The following is a 15,804-nucleotide window of genomic DNA, read 5'->3' on the forward strand; positions in this document are numbered from 1 at the left end:
ACCTCTCTGGTGCACGCGCACGCTCTTCAGTGTACACATATAGCACGTCGTGCACCGACTCCCCTCTTACCTCCAGAGGGTGTTTTAATGCTCATTACTCCAGTTCCCCTGAACAGAGGAACAGAGATCTTGTAGCTGTGCAGGAACGGAGAGAGACTGAGGAATCTAGAAAGAGAAGAACCCTTGACTCCAGCTCGACTCCAAACATAACCAGACTCCCTCTGCCCCACATGCACTGCAGCCCGACACAAACTCAACATTTATAATTGATATCTCTCTCCCATGAAAATATACCGGGAGGGAGAGTGAAGTGGTGGGAGAGAGGGAGAGAAAGGCTGAAAAAGAGGGAATAATTGTGTGAGATCGAGAGAGGTGAAGTGGCTTAGCGTGGAAGAACGAGGGAGAAAGAGAGAATGAAGCAGCCCGAGAGGAGCCTGTGCGTGTGTGCGCGCACGCGTGTACGCATGTGGAACAGTGGGTCCTGAGGGGCAATCTGAGGACACCGAGGTCACAGCACAGGATGTGACCTCACGCTGGCCCCATCAGGGACCCATCAACCCTGTCACCCTCGGACTGCAGACGCTCCCGAGCGCACCACACACACCGCAGAAACTCGACACAACACGACGAGCACGCGCGTACGCACACTACAAACACGCCGCAGACAAACACACCACCCGCACACGCAACCGTGCTCGTGCGCGTGTAACCAGGTCGCCTCCTCTCCCCCTCAGGTGAACGCCTCGTGCTGTGACTCGGAGCTTCTCTCCCTCCTGCTGGACGGAGGGCTCCTGGTGGGCTGCGTGTCCTCAGCCCTCTACCCCGCCCTCAGCACCCACCTGCTCTCCAACCACCAGGAGGGGGGCTGGGACGTCGAGCAAGCCGCCGCCAAGCTCCTCCAGGCTGGCCACAAGGCTCAGGCCGGCTCCCTGCTCCTGGCGCTCCGTGGGACTCACCAGGGCCAGTTCACCTTCAACACTGCCCTGGCGGTCCTGCACAAGTGGTTCTGAGGGCACCTGGGACTGGACTCTGGCTCTGATGTGCACCTACTGGATGCTACAGTGGGAGCAGTCTGAAGATTTCTTGGTTTGGTGCGGAAGTTACATAATCCTCCCGGCCGTATCTGTGTTTGCCAGTACACACACACACACACACGCTCTCTCTCTCACACACAAAAGCACGGTTCAGCAGCTTCTGCTGTCTTCTAATCAGTAATTATGTGTGTGTTGTTCTGTGACTAGCTCCCTTATTAGGACTTTGTCATTTAACGCTGCCTCTCTTCCTTTGGTTTTCTCTAAATGATCAGTACATTATTTTCTTATAAACAAATTGGCCCTAAAGCAACCACATGCTGGGCGCCCAATTTGCATGAATCCAAGCGTGTGCACTAACTCCAGTGATGTAGTTGCACCCTAATGAAGTGTGTGTAGTGTGTGTGATTGGTGGTAGTTAACAACAGTTTTAGCTTCTTTAGAGCTGGGCTCCTCCCCATGTTCTGAGACCAATGAAGATTCTATGTATGTCCTCAGTCAATCAAATAAAAACCAATTCATTAAACTGAACAACTGGTGGTTGGTGTGTTTGGCGTTTCTTCATTCCCAGACAGGAAACCCACCAGGGGAGTGACTTATCTTCTTTATGTCTACCTCTGTTGGTGTTCTGTTGAAATTGATGTTTTTTTGCTTCTTCAATGACTGTGTGAAAGTTTTCAACGTGGGCTTAAGGCAAGGGATTCGGATGTGGACTTTTCTGCAGCTATTTTTACTTAAATGGTTTGTGTAAAAACGATTGTGACTTCATTTTAATTTGCCGTTATTTGGAGCCTGGCTCTTTGTGGCAGTAGAGTGCCCATTGTTATCCAAGGTTCAATTCTTTCCAGAAAGAATGCTTTTACAAGTGTTTCTTTAGAAATGTTAAAAGTTCACAAGAGCAATTAAAGCAGCCAAGTGATGGAATTAAGTTTGAGCCCAAAATTCTCTAAAGGCCTTTCTGTCTTGTTATTAATGTGTGACTCTGTGTCGATGGGAGCAGGGAACCATTAGGAGCAACTTGGTATTGGAGGTGTGTGCGTGTGTGTGTGTGTGTGTGTGTGTGTGGTGTGTGTGTGTGTGTGTGTGTGTGTGTGTGTGTGTGTGTGTGTGTGTGTGTGTGTGTGCGCGCGTGCGTGTGTGTGCGTGCGTGTGCGTGTTCAATAAACAAACTCGGTGGCCTCAGGAGTGTGTGGGTCAACTCCACTAATCAAGACAGGTCACCCCAACTCGCCAGAGAGAATGAACCGCTAATCCACTGTGTCTCTGTTTCTCTCCTCCTTTATCTCTCTCCCCCTTCCCTCACATGTGGTTCTCTCTCTCTTTTCAACCCAAGCCAAAGGTCTGCTTTGATTGCAGACTCATTTCAGAAGTGGCAAACACACACATGCACGCACACCTACACACATGGTGTAATTGCTTCCAGTCATCAATTCATCAAGCACCGTGGGTGAATATTAACATTGTGGTGAGTGGGGCTTGCCGTGACCTTACATGTATTGCATCAGTTTGTTGTGATGCAAGTATTCAGGCTAGAGCCTTACAGGAGAACCAGTATTAACAGGCTGAAGACGAGAGAGTAGAAAATGTGATTTTTCTCAAAGGTTGACCAAAGTATGGACTTTGTTGTTGTTCCAGCCATGGTCTTAAACATGAGGAACATCAGGTTCGCGGAAAGTACTTTTCCGTCTTTAAACTCTGTGCTGTAGAGACAGACGTAATTAACTCCCTGTCCCACAACAAACTATCTTGTCTCCCTCCCTCTCTCGTTGACAGGGAGAACAGAGTTTAATGCTGACAGACGTTGGTTTAATTTCCCTGCCTGCCAGGTCTGGTGTACAGTATGAGGTGGAGGTCCTTCTCAACACTCAGGGTTTGCAAGTCATCTAGTGTACCTCTGGGTAAATTACAACAGAATTATCCCTTTCAATTAACTGATATGTTTCCAAAGGAAATAAACTGATAAGTCGTATTTAAGTCTCAAACATGATTAACTGTCATTTGTATATTTTCAGTACATGGAACGACCGTTTATGTAGCAAACATTTCAACACATTCAGTGTTTTATGTTTTGCCCTTCTTGTGGAATGGCTTGGATTGTATTTGATCTTACTCACTGTCGTCAGGTTGTATGTAGGCAAACAGCACTCTGTGTGACCCTTCTGACCTCGACAGTGGAAGTCATGTTGATGTCAATCAAAGTGATCTTAACCCCCACGGCCCCCTGTGCTCTTCCTCTGTGTGTTTGGTATCTCGTCAAGATAATAAAGATGGGCCAATAAAATGATGAGCTGTGTTGTGAAGGCCAGCACCCACAGGGTCAGAGCCCTGGGCCTGTCTCAATACTCTGTACAGACTCCTTATTTCCTTTTTGGGCCCTCTGGTTTTAGTTAAAGTTCCGCTTTTCTAGAAGCAAAGCCATCATTAGGATCAGTGTTAGTTGACTGTTTGACAATGCTTTCTGGGGATGGCTGTGTGTTTATTAGGCAATGTTATTTTTAAGAAATGACTACCTTTAGAAAAGACTGCCAAAGGGAAAGATGTCACAGGGAGTGTGGATCAGGAAGACACCCTTGATAGTGTGGCATGTCCTTGAGTTGAGCGTCTGCAACTGTAACTAAACATGCACCCTGGCCAGCTTTGTCTTCTGTGAAACATGATGTCACGTCCTGTTGAGCATCAACATCCCATGAATCCGTCAGACAGCTGTTGGTGGAAGCAGTGCGAGCACTCTGTCTAGAAAGGGAGAGACAGGGAAGGGGGAGGGCGGGGGGGGGGGGGGGGGGGGGTTTGAGAAGGTGGAGGAAAATAAAGCATGCCCCTAAGGGGAAGAGAAGGAGGCATGATCTTACAGTTGCACTCCTCTATCAGAGAAAGGTTATCTCTTTGAAGCAAGGCATTTAACTCGCGTCTACAAGTCCTGGGAGGGGTGTGCATGGGGGGGTTGTCGAAGAGAAAACAGGAAAAGAGAGAGGGGGTGAACGAGTGCAATCCAGGGAATCCCTCTGCCCCGGCCTTGTAAAGAGGTGGGATCGAGGGAAATCATCTCCACCCCCCTCCATCTCACTCTGTCCCCCCACTCCCCTATCTGTCTCTCTCTACCACGCTCTCTGTCTTTCTCTGCCAGACCGCCCATCCCTCAATCCCCCCCCCGCCCCCCCCGCCCGCCGCCCCCAAACCAACCCTCCTCCCCCACCCCCTGTCTCTGTCCATGTCTCTCTCATTCTTTGTTTCTGTCTTTTCCAAAGCTGGGCGGCCCAGCATTTGTGTGGCGGCATCTGAACACACACACACACAGCAGGTTACACATAGCGGGGGCAGGTGGAGAGCGCTAGGTGGAGGTGGACGGAAAGGGTACATCAGAGTATGAGAGACGAGAAAGGATAAGGAAAGGTCAGCAAAAGAAATAGTGGTTAGAGAGGGGAGGAGGGGCGAGAGTCAATGTGTGTGAGAGGGAGGGAGAGGGGGACGGAAGAGGAAAGCTTTCGACATCACAGGGAACGGAAGATTCGAAGACACCAGGCCCCGAGACTCGGCCACAGCTGGAGGAGAGACCTCAGGAAGAACTAGGACAGAGGAAAGATGGAGGGAGGTAGGAGGTCAGAGGGAGGGAGACGTGAGCGGAGGCAGGGATGGAGGAGAAGGAAAGTAGGGATTTCAACATCATGGCTCAAGAAGGTTAGGGGCATGTTGGAAGTGCCTTACTCAAGTCGATTAAAGTCAGTCAGATAAAAAAAAGATAGGTTGACATGAGTGTGAATGCTGACATGTATTTAGGAAGGTCGGCCATGATGGGTCCAAAATGGATGCTCCAGACACACAGCCGAAACACTCTCGATTCTCTTGCTTTTCTACGGTTATGGGCCAAATTATGACATGGAAGCCACCACAGGTGACAGTGCTGTCACGACTGCTAATAGGAACAGTATGCACCGATGCTGCTCTAGTCTCATCCTGAGTTTGAGGTGATCCTGGGTCTGTCCCATATTCTGTTCTATTAAAGGGAGATTTATTCTGCTCTGCTCGGATTTTCTACACCAGTCCAAGATTTCTCATCAGTTGTGAAACTTACGCATTAGTATTCGAGAGATTTCCTCTCCTAAATTGATGGAATTGAGAAAGAACTGAACCCAAATGCTGGCACCCATATGCCACAGCAAAATGATTCACCAGCCAGACAGCACTTTTTCACTGCCTCCCCCCCTCCCTTTCGGCTTTCACCATCTGAAGGTGCCAGCCAAGCTGTTCCAAACTACCTTATGGTGCCACTGGTAGGAATCTTTTCTTCTCACTAGGATGCCTGTCTAAAAAAAGGTGGGGGGAGAGGCAAAGACTGAGAGAGAGAAAAAGAAAGACGCAGGAAATTAAAAGAGATGAGTGTGAGAGGAGCAAACCAAGACATTTGGAATAAATAAGGGAGGGAGGGAAGGAGAACAAGGCAAGGAGAAGGAGAGGGAGAGAGGGAGCAGGGGTGAATCACCAAATCGATACTAGCAGCCCAGAAGGAAAAAAAACATGCTCAGTGTGCAACAAAAATTATTTAGCTGTCTCTCTTTAAAGAAGAAACACATCGACCAGAGGGAGGGAGGAATGAAGGAATGGAGGGAGCGCGGGAGGGAGGGGCGACGGGAGGGGGGTTCAAAGTTTGGGATCAACAGCAGACTTCACAGCTTTGGTTAAGTGAAGTTAATCTATCAACAGAAGTTTAAAGTGTGGGTCTGCATGTGAGTGCGTACGCGCACCCACACAGATACACCCCCCCCCCCCCCCCCCTCGCTAAGTTTCCCCTGTGGAATCAGAATGAGACGCTTTGGGACATCTCCCTGCAATTACCTGGCGTGTTATCATCAGGGCCTTCATGTTCTACCCTGATGAACTGTTCTCCACCTCAGCCCACACAGTCTCTGCTGTCTTCCACTGCTCCCTCTTTCTCTGTCTCTCCTTCTCCCTCCCTCTCCCTCCCCTTGTCTCTCTCAAGACTCAGAGACCCTGCTGGGAAACCTTGCCCCTCCTCACAGAAGCCCCTCAAGGCTGTGCTCTGAGCCCCCCCCCCCCCCCCCCCCCCCCTCCTCTACTCTCTCTTCCTCCAACACTGCCTGCCAATTCACATTGAAGAAAAAACGTTTGCAGGCGACACCGCGGTTGCGGGGCCGATTCGCAAACAACGAAAGATGGGAATGAGACCCCGCGCCTCTCACGGTGGCGTGTGGTCTCTCCTGGACGTCAAACACTGGAGCGCTCCCCAGAGAAGAAGACTCAGCCAGGCCTGTGTCTCCTGAGGAGGCTGGGGAGAGGAGCGGGCGCTCATCTCCCAACCTCACGGCCGTGACAACCACCTGCCGTTCGCATCGCTTCACCTGGGGACATGTGGAACTGCTCTATTGGTGGCCTTCTCCCCCTTTCTTTCTCCCTCTCTTTCTCTTCGTCTCCTGTCTCTCTCGTTACTTCAGATCTATTACAGCAATTAACGACAACAGGTGGCGGATTTCAGAGGAAGGCTGGGAAGAAAGTAAAATCAACAACCATGGCAGTAAGACAACAAGTAGCGGTGTTTACTTTTAGTGTGATGGAGGTTTCATTATCAACTCAGACTTCACCGGGGCTACAGGTGGGAGCGGCTTACAGCCGTCAAACTGTAGGTGGAGCCCAAATACATTGTATCTCTCTTTCTGTCTTTCTCAATGCCTTTCTCTCTCTCACTCTCACTCTCTCTAATTTGTTCTTGTCTGACATGGCCTTCTTCCGTCCAATATCCTTCCTCTCCACCTCTCTCTCTCCATGTGCCCTCGCCGACCTGGTCATGGTTGCCAAGGTGACGGTTCTGTCGGGAGGAAATGGCGAGTCCTGGGAGCCTCCCACCTTGCCAAATGGTGTCGGAGAGGGTCCCTATGGGGTGCTGTGGCAGCGATGAAGGATATCACCGTTGTCACAGTGACAGGTTGTATTTATTGGCCAAGAGTTGAATGAAAGATTGTGTCTCACTGAGAGGGGAGTCCAGGGTTAGTCAGGCTCACAAGCAGACGGACGGATGGACACACACACAAACAGACACACAGGGGGGCAGGTAGACCAGCCTCTCTGTGTCTCTCTATCTGCATGCAGACAGGCACACAGGTTTAGGGGCAGACAGACAGGCACACAGGCTTAGGGGCAGACAGACAGGCACACAGGCTTAGGGGCAGACAGACAGGCACACAGGTTTAGGGACAGACAGACAGGCACACAGACTTAGGGGCAGACAGACAGGCACACAGGTTTAGGGGCAGACAGACAGGCACACAGGCTTAGGGGCAGACAGACAGGCACACAGGCTTAGGGGCAGACAGACAGGCACACAGGTTTAGGGACAGACAGACAGGCACACAGGTTTAGGGGCAGACAGACAGGCACACAGGCTTAGGGGCAGACAGACAGGCACACAGGCTTAGGGGCAGACAGACAGGCACACAGGTTTAGGGACAGACAGACAGGCACACAGGTTTAGGGGCAGACAGACAGGCACACAGGCTTAGGGGCAGACAGACAGGCACACAGGCTTAGGGGCAGACAGACAGGCACACAGACTTAGGGGCAGACAGACAGGCACACAGGCTTAGGGGCAGACAGACAGGCACACAGGCTTAGGGGCAGACAGACAGGCACACAGGCTTAGGGGCAGACAGACAGGCACACAGGCTTAGGGGCAGACAGACAGGCACACAGGCTTAGGGGCAGACAGACAGGCACACAGACAGGGGCAGACAGACAGGCACACAGACTTAGGGGCAGACAGACAAAGATTCACAGAAAGCCAGGAGCTCACTGAATTGGAATCAAGAAAAGATTGAAGTGTGGAGAATCGTCTCAAATAGAGAAAGGAAGGAAAAGAGAACTGAGGTGAGAATGTGAGATTAAGCTTCCTGTTAAGAGAGAGAGAGATGGGGAGAGATGGACAGACAATACAGAACCAGAGAGATGAGGGAAATCACATCCAATGATCCTTGAGCTGAAATGTTAACTAACACAGCTGGCACCATGCTGAGAATGAGAGGAGAGGGACAAGCTTTTCCATAGTGAGGAGGAGGAGTGTGTATGTGCATGTACAGCATGTGTGTTGGCGTACTCCAGCTTTGTGTGCTCGTGTTTGCACATACGTGTCTGGGCGTGTGTGAAATAGAGAGAGAGAGTGAGAAAGATCAGGTGTTCTCTCATCGGTGTGTAAGTGATTGTACAAGCATATAAGTGTTTCCACTAATTAGTCTGACAGGGTTTTAGGGAGAGGATGGGGATGAGGGAACTTCCCCATAGACCCTCCCCATAGACCCTCCCCATAGACCCTCCCCATAGACCCTCCCCATGGACCCTCCCCATAGACCCTCCCCATGGACCCTCCCCATAGACCCTCCCCATAGACCCTCCCATGGACCCTCCCCATAGACCCTCCCCATGGACCCTCCCCATAGACCCTCCCCATGGACCCTCCCCATGGACCCTCCCCATAGACCCTCCCCATAGATCCTCCCCATGGACCCTCCCCATGGACCCTCCCCATGGACCCTCCCCATAGACCCTCCCCATAGACCCTCCCCATGGACCCTCCCCATAGACCCTCCCCATAGATCCTCCCCATAGACCCTCCCCATAGACCCTCCCCATGGACCCTCCCCATGGACCCTCCCCATGGACCCTCCCCATAGACCCTCCCCATGGACCCTCCCCATGGACCCTCCCCATAGATCCTCCCCATAGATCCTCCCCATAGACCCTCCCCATAGACCCTCCCCATAGACCCTCCCCATAGATCCTCCCCATGGACCCTCCCCATAGACCCTCCCCATGGACCCTCCCCATGGACCCTCCCCATAGACCCTCCCCATAGATCCTCCCCATGGACCCTCCCCATAGACCCTCCCCATGGACCCTCCCCATAGACCCTCCCCATAGATCCTCCCCATGGACCCTCCCCATGGACCCTCCCCATAGACCCTCCCCATGGACCCTCCCCATAGATCCTCCCCATGGATCCTCCCCATAGACCCTCCCCATAGACCCTCCCCATAGATCCTCCCCATAGACCCTCCCCATAGACCCTCCCCATAGATCCTCCCCATGGATCCTCCCCATGGACCCTCCCCATGGACCCTCCCCATAGATTCTCCCCATGGACCCTCCCCATGGACCCTCCCCATGGACCCTCCCCATAGATCCTCCCCATGGATCCTCCCCATGGACCCTCCCCATGGACCCTCCCCATGGACCCACACCATGGAACCTTTTCATGGAACCAATTATCTTTTCACAAATACAAGTACATTCCACAGTCTTACTCTCAGAGAAATGTCAATCAGCTGCCTCAACCAGAGTGGCTCCTTGTGATTGGTGGCTGCAATGACCAGGGTTCACAAGGGGGCGCAATCATCAGGGGGAGTTATCTGCTACTGATTGGCTTGTAAAAGGAGGTGCAAAAAAATGCACCCATCTCCGCAACTCAAATTCATAAATCTTTAACTAGAAAAATGAGCTTTTCTTTACATGGATTCAGATGTGAATAAATAAATTGTGTTGTAATTGAACTCGCATTAATTTCCCTCTTTCACATAATAACCGTTTAATTGATATCTATGGTTTTCTTCCAAACATTAAATTACATTTACATTTATTCATTTAGCAGATGCTTTTATCCAAAGCGACTTACAAAAAAGAACTTTACAAAAGGTGCATAGGTCAATGATCATAAACAGGGAGCCAAAACATGAAGCATACATTGTAAAAAGCAAATAAGTGCCAAAGGGTAGAACCAGAAGAGCATGTAGTTAAACAAATTACAATTAAACGACGTGATCCTGGAAAGTGCGAGAATGAAAGCGAGCAACAAGCAACAGCAAACAAGCAAACAAGCAACAGCAAACACCACTCATATCTCTAAAAGCTGGACACACTCGATGCGATTAGATAAAACGTTCACTATTGTGATGCACAAACACATTATATCAGGCAAAAGCAATAGGCTGCTACTTCCTAGTTCGAAAATACCCAGAAATGTTGTTGGTTTGTGTGTTGGCTAATAGTCAATTTAGTCCCTAATTCCACCCTGCCGTCCTTTCTGTGTGTGATTGGCACAGAGATAAACACCCTAATATAAAAGCTTTCTTTCAATTTGCCAGCGGATGCCATGGCAATAGCCAGCCACAATACCCACAAATGGTGTGTGTAATAGCTCCCGGCTTATAGAATGTATGTAAGTACTCGGTTTGTAGCACACATGGGAAGCTGAAAATGTAGTAAATATGTAAAATGTTTGTGTTTATGCATATTATTGAGGACAGTATTTTACCCCAAGGGGGTAACGTTGGCCTGCCTCTGTCTGGCCCTAGAGGCGGGTGCTCGATATATCTCGGAGCCTAATGATCTATGCTTGTGTTTGACAAACAAATAATGTCTGTGCCTTCTCCATCCGTGCACTTATCCGTCATTAACATGTGATTTGCATAAGAGCGTCTTGCGGTGATGAGCCTGGGAAGAGGCTAAGTGCAGGTCTTTAGAAAGATCACTGTTGACAAGTGATCTTTGTTGACAAGTGACAACAGAACGAAGAGCGCGGCGACATTTCCTGCTGCTTTCTATAGGTGAGAGGGCTCTTTGCAGTGTGGGGGCGCGTGAGTGCGCGTGTGCACGCGTGTCACATACGTGTGAAGTCTATCCGGCGAGGGTATGCGTCGATATGAAGAGCGCGTGTCCCGCAAAGTGTGTTCTCAAAGTTGAGGGAACAGCATGACTAATCACGTCGGCTGTCATCAGCCGAAGACAGCACGCTTGTCGCAAGAATGGCTGACATTTCCCCATGAGCGTTGCTGAAGGAAGGCCTACGCAATGTCTGGCCGGCACGGTGACGTCAATGCAGTCGACTCCGCCCGTCTGGGGGCAGTCTGGTGCGTCTGTGTGGCGATGGTCTCAATCCTTGAGGGTTTAGGTTGGTTGAGGGGCAGTCTATGGGCGTATGTGAAGCCCTCTGTGACATGCTTGCGTGTAAAAAGGGCTATACAAATAAATTGGATTTGATTTGACGGTTTCAATGCAGAGCTCAGTGGGTCGAGTGTGAGGAGAAGTAAAACATTAACATACCGTTCTTAACCAAACTAGATCAGAACCTTTCTGGTGTTGGAAGCAGCATGTGTTAACTCTGGAGGAAAGAGCAGACAGCATAGCGAGAAAGAAGAGGGGGCCATTGACAGGTATAAGGCAGAAGCGTGTGAGGTGAGGAGATGAGAGGAGAGGGGGGGAGGAGAGGAGAGGGGGGAGGAGAGGAGAGGGAAGTGAGGGGAGGAGAAGACGAGGAGGAGGGAGGAGAGGAGAGGGAAGGAGGGAGGGTGGGTGGGTGGGAGAGGTGCCTAGGTAGGTCAGCATGCTTCCTCTCTTCCATTAAAGTGGTGACTGAAGTAGAGCAGGACAACCCCTCAAAATACCCCTCAAAAAACACACACGCACTCACACACACGCACACTCACACACACATGCTAGCCCTAGTAACTGCTTGTTCCTTCCTCTCTCTTTAGACAGGCCCACCCCCAACCCCCCTTTTTCCAGCCGTACTCCTGGCAGAAGGGATGTGCTCAGAATCGATGGCTGATTAGAACGGAGACAAACACCATTTCTAATGGCTTCGCTGTGTGTTAATGTGAATCATTAAATGGGGTTTACTGTTGTAACATGTGGGCCACAGCATGTTTTCCCTACTCGTCTCTCCCTGTTGGTACGTAATCACTCGCTCCAACCAACCTGATTGGTCTCGGTCTCTTCTCAGCTTTTGGAACCCCAAAGCTCTGCAATCACCCCTCAGAACCCCCCGATCCACAGCTCTGCCATCACCCCTCAGAACCCCCCGATCCACAGCTCTGCCATCACCCCTCAGAACCCCCCGATCCACAGCTCTGCCATCACCCCTCAGAACCCCGTCATCACCGCCTCGACGCCATGGAGCAGCGAGCAGAGGGAGGAATGGTTTTACATTTTGTCAGGAACACGGAAGAGATCGGCTACCTTGCCATTTACCAGTAACTCCCTCTCCCACCGCCTGACCACATGTAATTATACTCTTCCTACTCAGAGGAAACACTTTGAAGTAGAGTGTTGAGGAAGAGAGACAGAGAGAGGGGGTGGATGAAAACGAAGGGACTGTACTTCAAGTGAGATGTTTACTTTGGATGCCAAACAGAGAGGGGGTGGTTAAAAAGAAGCTACTGTGCTTACACTAATGTTTCTTTTCGGAAGCCATCTAACAATTTGCATATTTTTCTCATCTTCATAGTTAGGCACAGCTTTGTTCAAACCCCTTGATAAGGTCACAGGTAGGAAGGCTAATGAAATGTTCCATCTCAATGCATATTTTCACAGCAACACATTGGGGAAAACAGAACCTCAGCGCTCACCGCACAACACCGATGCACAACTGCCCTCGTGTGATAACACTCTAGCCAAAACGGCATGGAGGCACAAATGAGTCCACTTTCACGCAGATCTTTTCTGTCCCTTTCGGTCCCCCTTCCCCCCTCTAGACCCTCTCCACCCCCTCACCCCCCCCCCCCCTCCCTCTCCTGTCGGGATGTGGCCGTGAAGTCCTGTCTGTCTGATTTATGGCTGTGTGCAGCTCCACGCAGGCCTCCAGCCTCTCGCGGCATTCTTATCCAGCAAGGTTACTGCTGCTGCGAGGCGCCACTGAACCCGAGTGCTCCCTATGACCAAGGTAAACCTACACCCTTTGAAACAATGTAACCTTTATCCCAGGGCACAAATACTGATCCTGCTAGGTAGCTGTCTGACAGAGTGTGCAAATGCGATATATTTGTGTGTGTGTGCATGTGTGTGTGTGTTCCTCTGTGCCAGTACATCTAGTCTATTGGTCTGCATCCCTGGAACCAGACCCGATGGGGTCCACATAGCCGTACGTGGGTGTCTTTGCATGTTAAAGTATGTGTGCGTGCACATTTGTTTGTACATTCTTTATGTGCATTCTGTGAGTCATTGTCTGTGGATGTGCATACCATGCCTCTTGGGTGTGTGTGTGTGTGTGTGTGTGTGTGTGTGTGTGTGTGTGTGCACTTCCAGTTTGACCGAACACATTGTTTTGATAATCCTCACATACGTCACTATCAGCACCGTTGTCCTCTGTGTTACTGTTGTGTTGAGGAGAGAACAGAGGGATGTGAAAGGATGTGAGAGAGAGAGAGAGAGGTGGGGAGAGAGAGCAAGAAAGAGAGAGAGAGAGAGAATGAGAGAAAGGGATAATGAGATTGAGCATTAATCCATAACACATCTCTGGAGTCATGCTGTGTATATATGAGGAAGAGCAGAGGTGTGTGTGTGTGTGTGTGAGCATGCCTGTATGTGTGTGTCTTTTCGACATCCTCTTTAGGACTTTGTGGATGACTTGTTGCGTGGACAGCAGCTGCTTCTCCCAGTGTGATGTCCTCCCGCTCACCCCTTCCACAGTGCACATGGTGAACATGCTGTAGGGCAGGCTGAAACCCCTCATCCCCTCTCATCCCCTCACTGGCTCTCCCCAAGACAAGCTCCAGGAGAGGTCAACACCAGGATGGGTGTGACAGACATGGAGTATTCCTGGTACTTCGTCACAGTGAAGTCGCTCCATTCTGTGCTCCCAGCCTCCCCTTTATACCTACCTCTCTCTCCCTCCTCTCTCTCTCGCTCTCTCCTTTTCTCTCTTTCTCTCTTCCTCCCCCTCTCTCTCCTTTTCTCTCTCCCTCTCTCTCTCTTTCTCTCTCTTTCCCTCCCTCTCTATCTCTCTCTCTCACACGCGCACACACATTCTCCAAGCAATGTAAGGGAACCATAATGGGGAACCATAATGGATGGCAACTGGTTGCTGTGGAAACCAGTCCTTTGAATCCCTGGAGGAAAACTGAATAGGCAAATGTTTTTTCACCAATCTGTGCGGATGCATATATGTGTGTGTGTGTGCACATTTGTACAGACCAAAAAAATGTTGTCCCCTCTGTGTGTGCATGAGTGCGTATGTGTGTGTTTGTATTCGTTCCAACAGGCATTTCATGTGTGCATTCATATGATTTACCAGACAAAACAAGGGGTTGTCTAGACGTTGCTGTTATGTTGAGGTGGCGTTGCTTAAGCATGGCGGCAGCGCCCCAGCCTGTGGTACAGCAGAGGCCCTGGTCAGGAGTTAATCATGCTGTTAATTGCTCTCTCCAGACAGGTTGATGTTTTTGTTTTTCTCCCTTCATCGGCTTCATCCCTCCTTCCTCCAAGACAGATAATAGCCAGACCCAATCAGTCACTCAACCAAGCAATCAACTCTCTCTTGTTAGGTACTGTGTGACTGATGTGTGTGTGTGTGTGTGAGGGGGGGTTACATATATGTGTGGACACCAGTGTGTAAACATGTGTGTGTGTGTATGTCTGCCCACAATAAAACAACCACTTTTGGCCAAACCCATGGGTTTGGAGCAAGGCTTTATCTGTGGCACACATACTCTCTGCTGAGTGGTTCCTGTCAGTACAGACCAGAAGCCTGCACAATGGAAACCTACCGAGACCTCGGCAGAACGGACACATGAATTAACTGACAAATAGAATAGACCACCGTGGGCATTCTTTTTTTTTAAAGAATGCAAAAAAATATATAGAGAATTCGTCATTCCAAAAATACAAAAAACAAAATCATTGTTGATCTGATTGTATTTTCCCTCTAGTGATGATGTTCGACCCTAAAGGTGGTGGTTAATTAAGAAATCTGCTTGTTACAACAGCGAGAGAGAGGATAAAAGAGAGGGAGGGAGGCAACACGGGAGGGAGAGATGGTTAGAGAGAGAGAGAGAGAGAGAGGGTGTGACTGGTGCAAAGAGAGTGGGAATAAGAAAACGAGAGAATTCTGCGTGTGACGGCCGCCTGATCTTCTCAGAGCACGGCCTGCTGTTAGATGACTAGATGGGAAAAGACGAAAGAACGCATTGTCAGGCTGTGTTTGAGTGTGTGCGTATGTGCATGCGTGCGTGTGCGTGCATGCTTGTGCAGCATGTGTATGTAGTCCAGAGTGAGGATAGCCTCACTCTCTATGTGTTTGCAGATATACTGTACATACGAGCTTGTGTTGTCGGGCTCTGACAGGCCTGTTGTTCATGATTCAGACCGTTTCAGACCGTTGGTGTGCGTAGTTGTCTCCTGACCCTCATCAAGCATGCAGGCCAGCCCTATTTCTGTGCGCCTCAGTGCTCATCAATATTTCACCTTCTCTCTCCTATCTTTCCTCTTCCCTTGCTTCTCTCTCACCCCGCCATCCCTCCCTCCCTCTCTGACAGGAGGACAGGGCTCAAGCTGTTCTCCTGGAGGACATTCCCCTCTGTCCAAAGCTGGGGAGGGCTCTCCGACGAACATCCGGACAGAGTAGAGGTTTGTGGCGATGAGGTCTTTGGACGTTTCCAATCTGAACCCGGCCGTCTGGTCCACAGCAACGGTTAGACCCAACAAAAGCATGACAAACAGCTCCAACACCTTTGAGACGATGGTCTTTTTAAACATCTGTATGTGGGTGTGTGTCTTTTTGTCTCCGGGCCGACCAGGGCGTATGGGTGTGTGTGCGTGTGCACGTTTGTGCGTGTGTGTGTGGTGTGATTGCATAGAGCATCAGTCCCCTGGTCTACCTTTATTAGCCTCCACATGATGGCCTTCATCTCATCATTCTTGAAGCTCTCCCTGGGAAACTCTTCCCTTTGTCATTTTCTGCACTGCTTCATGTCCAATTACTGGTATATTACTCCCTGTCTCT

At 50.2% G+C, this 15,804-nt stretch overlaps 1 protein-coding gene across 1 annotated transcript in view; it reads left to right on the forward strand.

Annotated features, from left to right (window-relative positions):
* nbas (NBAS subunit of NRZ tethering complex) overlaps window positions 1–1,695 on the forward strand; it is a 91,511-nt gene extending 89,816 nt beyond the window's left edge. Inside the window, 1 exon segment of the mRNA XM_067241748.1 lies at window positions 735–1,695. Within this exon segment, the coding sequence (XP_067097849.1) occupies window positions 735–1,010 (276 nt within the window). The 3' untranslated portion in view covers window positions 1,011–1,695.
* Window positions 1,696–15,804: the final 14,109 nt, after the last annotated feature.

Source organism: Osmerus mordax, chromosome 8 (assembly GCF_038355195.1).
Source record: "Osmerus mordax isolate fOsmMor3 chromosome 8, fOsmMor3.pri, whole genome shotgun sequence".
NCBI classification, from domain to species: domain Eukaryota; kingdom Metazoa; phylum Chordata; class Actinopteri; order Osmeriformes; family Osmeridae; genus Osmerus; species Osmerus mordax.